At 42.3% G+C, this 5528-nt stretch overlaps 1 protein-coding gene across 1 annotated transcript; it reads right to left on the bottom strand.

The window, feature by feature from the left end:
- Nucleotides 1-3575: 3575 nt before the first annotated feature.
- On the bottom strand, nt 3576-4751 carry LOC115162680 (5-hydroxytryptamine receptor 1D-like). Its single transcript, XM_029714167.1, has one exon. The coding sequence runs from the start codon at nt 4749-4751 to the stop codon at nt 3576-3578; it is 1176 nt and encodes a 391-aa protein (XP_029570027.1).
- Between the last annotated feature and the right edge of the window lie 777 nt (nt 4752-5528).

The following is a 5528-nucleotide window of genomic DNA, read 5'->3' as shown; positions in this document are numbered from 1 at the left end:
CGTGGCACAAAGCCTCTCCCCTATTTGACCTAGATAGTTTGTGTGTATGCATTGATATGTAGGCTACGTGTGCCTTTTTTTAAATGTATGTAGTTCTGTCCTTGAGCTGTTCTTGTCTAATGATATTCTGTATTATGTTTTGTGTGGACCCCAGGAAGAGTAGCTGCTGCTTTTGCAACAGCTAATTGGGATCCTAATAAAATACCAAATCTAATATTGAGTTGCATCCACTTTTGCCCTTTTGCCTCAATTCGTCAGGGCATGGACTCTACACGGTGTCGAAAGTGTTCCACAGCGATGCTGGCTACAGTTGTGTCAAGTTTGCTGGATGTCCTTTGGGTGGTGGACCATTCTTGATACACACTGGAGTGTGAAAAATCCAGCAGCGTTACAGTTTTTGACACACTCAAAGGCACTTAAATCTTTTGTCTTGCCCATTCACCCTCTCAATGGCACATATACATAATCCATGTCTCAAGGCTTAAAAATCCTTATTTAACTTGTCTCCTCCTCTACATCTACAATGACTTTAAGTGACATCAATAAGGGATCATAGCTTTCACCTGGTCAGTCTGTCTCCACTCAGTGTAGAGGTAGGCATCTGGATGGTAGACTTGTTCTCATTGAAGCGCATTACCCCTCCTATACCAATAGGAGTCACAGGCAGTAACCATTGAACTGTGGCATCACATTTTATTTCAATATACTGTACCTCTCTATTTAGGTTCATGGCATGACATTGAAACAATTTCACTGATTCAAACATATCATTTGCATATCAACATTGAAAGAAGGTCAAATAAAAGGTAAAATATACAATTCTACATAATTTCAACCACCCAATAGATATTGACTATAGGATGAAAAATATTTTTAACATTTCTACGTGGGATTTAACACAATTTCAACATATGCATAGTTCTGCTGATTGTTGAAATTAATTTTGATGTAACAACCTGTTTCTTGAAGTCATTATAAATTTAAGTTTTAACTTAATTTCAATGTTTACCAGGCTGGCTAAAAATTATATGAAAACAGTAATTGACTTTTTCCCACATAGATTCCCTGTCACAATCGGCTGACAAATGACATTGTTTCAATGTTGACTCAACCACTGTGTGCCCAGTGGGTTTACAGTAGCTTATGCAGATTCATTTGTTGCCAGGGAACAGGACATAATTCATTTTTAGGTTCAATCCAAAGGTAAATGCTGTCTCCTACATAGAGAAGTCAGGCTCCTCGAATGTGGATAATGTTTAAAGTTTAATCAGTTGGATACAATAAGCTGATGCCACACTGGTGAAAAATATGTCCACATTTAATTCACTGCAGCTCCCCCCTCCCCACACATCATTACACCTAGAGCAAGGTGACAACTCCTCCACACATAAACAAATGCAGCCACATAGAGACACAGTAAGACTGAATCTTTATATACCTATTTCTCTATTGTGCTGTACCACAGACGTGTTAAGGAAGATCCGCCTCTGTATGTGACACTTCTGTAACAATTTGCCATGTCTTTTCCAGTCCAAGGGGGTTTTATAATCCACTGCTCAATTATAATCCACGGATTAATTACCTTGTCTTTCATCCAAAGAAGGACCAGTTCTTATACTTCAGAGACTCCTTCATTTGTCTCAAACCTGTATGATAAGTCTGTTCCTTTGGGTTCTGTAATATCCCAACCCAAACCCTCATTTATAATGAGTTTCATAGTCCTTGGAATATTTGATTCCCTTTTTTTTATTTTTATGCATGCATACATTTCTAGTAAGGAAATATCTGAAAGATGTACGGCACTTCATAAGCATGTCAATTAAGTTCCAATGTACAACAAATGTACAGAGACCAAACACAATGAGCATGTTTACAACATGAACAAATGCCACAATACAGGATTTATATGAATAGACCCTATATTCCCATACCGGTATTTACTAAGAATGGCGAGAGAATAGGGTCCCCAATCTTTTCTTGGCTACAACCCATTTCGATATCCACATTTATCCGTGACCCCATCCTGTAAAAAAAAAGTGATGAAATCAACGGCCAATGTTTACTTTTTTAATTGGGTATATGACAGTCTATTACAAATCAGTCTGATAGTACTTTTGACAGTATTTCATGCTGAAGGAAGTATGGTTTGAAGTGACTGAAATGCATCAGAAAGGTATTGGGAAGTTCAGAAGATCATCAGGCAATAGTTTTGTATGATCTTCTGTGTAGAGAAGAAGTTCAATGACCACGTGTTCATCCAACCATTTCATGCAGATTAATTAACTAATGCATGAAAAAAAATCTAAACGGGCAGAAGGAAACATTAATGAATTGCCTGTACAATTTTATAAATGCCGACAGACAATTTGTTCATTAGACATGATGGGATATTTTTGTGTCGGTAAAATTAATTATGAGAAAAATGGCGGTGGAAACGCCTGTGCAACTATTGATATACTGTAATAACCATCACTCTGTTGTGTGGTCCTCCCACTATGACTCGGGAAATCATGCAGTTTATTAAACAAGGTTAAATAAATTATGATGAACTTCACAGGAAGGTGAATGTGCAAGGTGATGAGTTTGATGCTCCTTTTCAATAAATATCGAAGGTCTTATTCTGGTGACATGATGATCGATGTTTGGCTTCCGTTTGACAAATACAACCTTATTTAGGCTACTTATGTATTGATTTTTACCTTTTTTTTCACTCTGTATGCGATGCGCAATGCAGAGAACACCGGAATAAGAATTCTCATTTAATTACCATATTAAAATAATTCACTAATTGTTTGTGTCAATTAATCCCATACGGGATGGGTTGCCAATTGGTGATTTCACATGAAAATAAAATGTCATTCATTCATACATACCTCGCCCTTATCCATAATAATCTCAATGTAGGTAGCCTACCTGCACTGTATCTGTGAACTGTTGGCTACAGCGCATGTGCCAAGACCAGAGTGGGCACATTTGCAATATAACGCAAAACCATCAGTTGAGTTGAAAATGTGATGGAAACCCATTTAACTTGTATTTTAATTCGGTACATGGGAATTGAACGGCAAAAGTTACTTTTATGTGCACTACGTCATCATGCACAGCATTTTATCCTCAACAATTCAGTTTGATGGCGTATATTGTTTTAGGCAGATTTGAGAATATTCGCATGAAAATCTGTCACAAATTGGATGGAAAACTAGCAAATGTTCTTTTCTCCCCAGTCTGATTTCGTACCTGGTTTTGTCCACTCTGTTCCAATGAGGCTTGTGGGCATTGTAGAGGGAAACAGAAAACGCATACATGTTCCTGAGTCTTATCTTTCAGTGATGGGATCATAATATTTTGTAGTTTATACCCCCCCCCCCAAAAAAAAATAGAACCACATTTGTAAGAAGAAAACAGAAACTGCTCTGTTTATTACAACTGACGTAACCCCGGTTTTATGAACCAAGCACAATTATATTTTTTTTCTTCAGAGTTTCTCTCGCAACCCCATTTTCAAATCAGGAGACCCCACGTTTGGGGAAACGCTGGGTTATGATATATTTTGTATGTACAATACTCGCATTCCCTTAGTAGCATCTCTTGAACTTGATGAGTTTGTGGAAGGCCAGTTTGAACTCGTCATTGAAGGCAGTGTAGATAACAGGATTGATGAGCGAGTTTAGGTAGCCAAGCCAGGTGAACACGTCGAAGAGCACTGGGTGGAACCAGCATTCTTTGCAGATGGCCAGTATCAGGGTGCCCACGAAAAAGGGTAGCCAACACACGATGAAGGCTCCCAGGATAATGCCTAGCGTCTTGGTGGCCTTCTTCTCCCGGGCGATGCACAGACGTTTCCTCTCCAGCACACTGTCAGCCAGCTTCACCGTCACGCAGTTATTGAAGAGAGGCGACCCACCGCTTCCTCCACCTCCGTAAACTGCCACTCCTCCCGTGTTGCCTCCCCCTCCGGGGTGCAGGTGGCCCTCTTGGTTGGAGGCGGAGTTGATGGAGCAAAGGGAGGAGCCGGCTGATGTCTGGATGAGCTTGGCCGTGGTGAAACGCTTGCCGCACGACACTGGTGTCTTAAAGATGCGTGAGCGGGCTGCCATGTAGATCCGGCCGTAGAGGATGATCAGCAACACGGTGGGAACATAGAACGCCCCGAAGGTGGAGTAGAGCGTGTAGGAGATCTGATCCGTGTTCACCATGCACTCCATCACCACCTCGTTGGCCTTGGCCTGCCTCCAGAAGAGCGGCGGTATGGAGATGGAGATGGAGATCACCCATACCACCGTTATCATCAGGCCCGCTCGATGCATTGTCCGGCGCTTGGAATACTCCAGGGCGTCAGTGATGGCCCAGTAGCGGTCCAGCGCGATGACGCACAGGTGCAGGATGGAGGCAGTGCAGAAGGTGATGTCCGATGACAGCCAGATGTCGCAGACAATCTGCCCCAGGGCCCAGGTCTTACTCACTGTGTACAAGATGCTGATAGGCATGACCAGGATGGACACCAGCAGGTCTGTCACAGCCAGCGAGCCAATCAGAAAGTTGGCTGGCGTGTGTAGCTTCCGAGTCAGGAATATGGTGGCGATGACAAAGGCATTGGACAGCACGGTGGCCAGGGTGACGATTGCCAGGATGGCTGACAGGAAGATCTGGAGCCCCAGGACAGTGGCTTTGTCCCATAGTGCCTCTGTGGGTTCAGAGCTCTCCATGGCATTGGTGAAGAACGGATCAACGGAGCTATTATCCTGATCCATCTTGCCTTTCCCCTTTAAACCTTTGTTCAAGGTCTAGATGAGCCACATCACCACAATCAAATCAGGGCCTATGCTTTCCTTTGTCATGGTGCGAGGGCTGCATTGATGGGTGTCACTGTCGGTTGTCACACGTATCCATGGGACCTGATGGATCCTTTATCCATAATTTCAGTCTTGGAGACACACTGGGTTCTGAGACAAAATCTCCAAAATTGAGATTTACAAAAAGGGGATTGCTATTTAGTTTCATATTAGAGCTTTTGATTACGCTCGTACCATTTCAATGCACAACCAATAAAGCTATTATAGTTGCTGAATCACTGTCCAGCAGACACACTAATATTGGTTTGATTCAGCAGTCTGGCTGAGGAACAGTAGACACTGATTTGTATTCTAGTCGTCTCATCAAACTCTGTTTTCTCTTTCGCCCAAGCTCTTATCTCCACTCCAGCCAGGCCGAGCACACCTCAGACCCTGACTTCCTATCAACTGCTGCTTTCATGGTCTCCTCCTGTTTCAATAACCCTCAGTGGGTAAAATCTACACCGAAAGATTATGGTTGGCTCACTCTGTCCTCATTTTAAGCTGAACCAGGTTTAATTTAATTTGCGCTCAGCTCCAAAGCCTGGGCGGTCCAGTCTTGTTGATATTGAGGGTTAACTAGAATGTTAACATGATCCACATCAAGGGGGGAAAAGTCTGCTTCACTTCTTCATTCAATATGTAGAAATTCACCACTCAATGCGATAAAGAACAAGGCATTTGCAGATTCCCAGT

The sequence above is a fragment of the Salmo trutta genome, chromosome 25 (assembly GCF_901001165.1).
Source record: "Salmo trutta chromosome 25, fSalTru1.1, whole genome shotgun sequence".
NCBI lineage: Eukaryota > Metazoa > Chordata > Actinopteri > Salmoniformes > Salmonidae > Salmo > Salmo trutta.
The sequence above is the reverse complement of the archived record's forward strand: the minus strand, read 5'-3'. Positions and strand labels throughout refer to the sequence as shown.

Coding starts and splice junctions, on each gene's coding strand:
- LOC115162680 (XM_029714167.1), bottom strand. CDS start 4,751: ATGGATCAGGATAATAGCTCCGTTGATCCGTTCTTCACCAATGCCATG.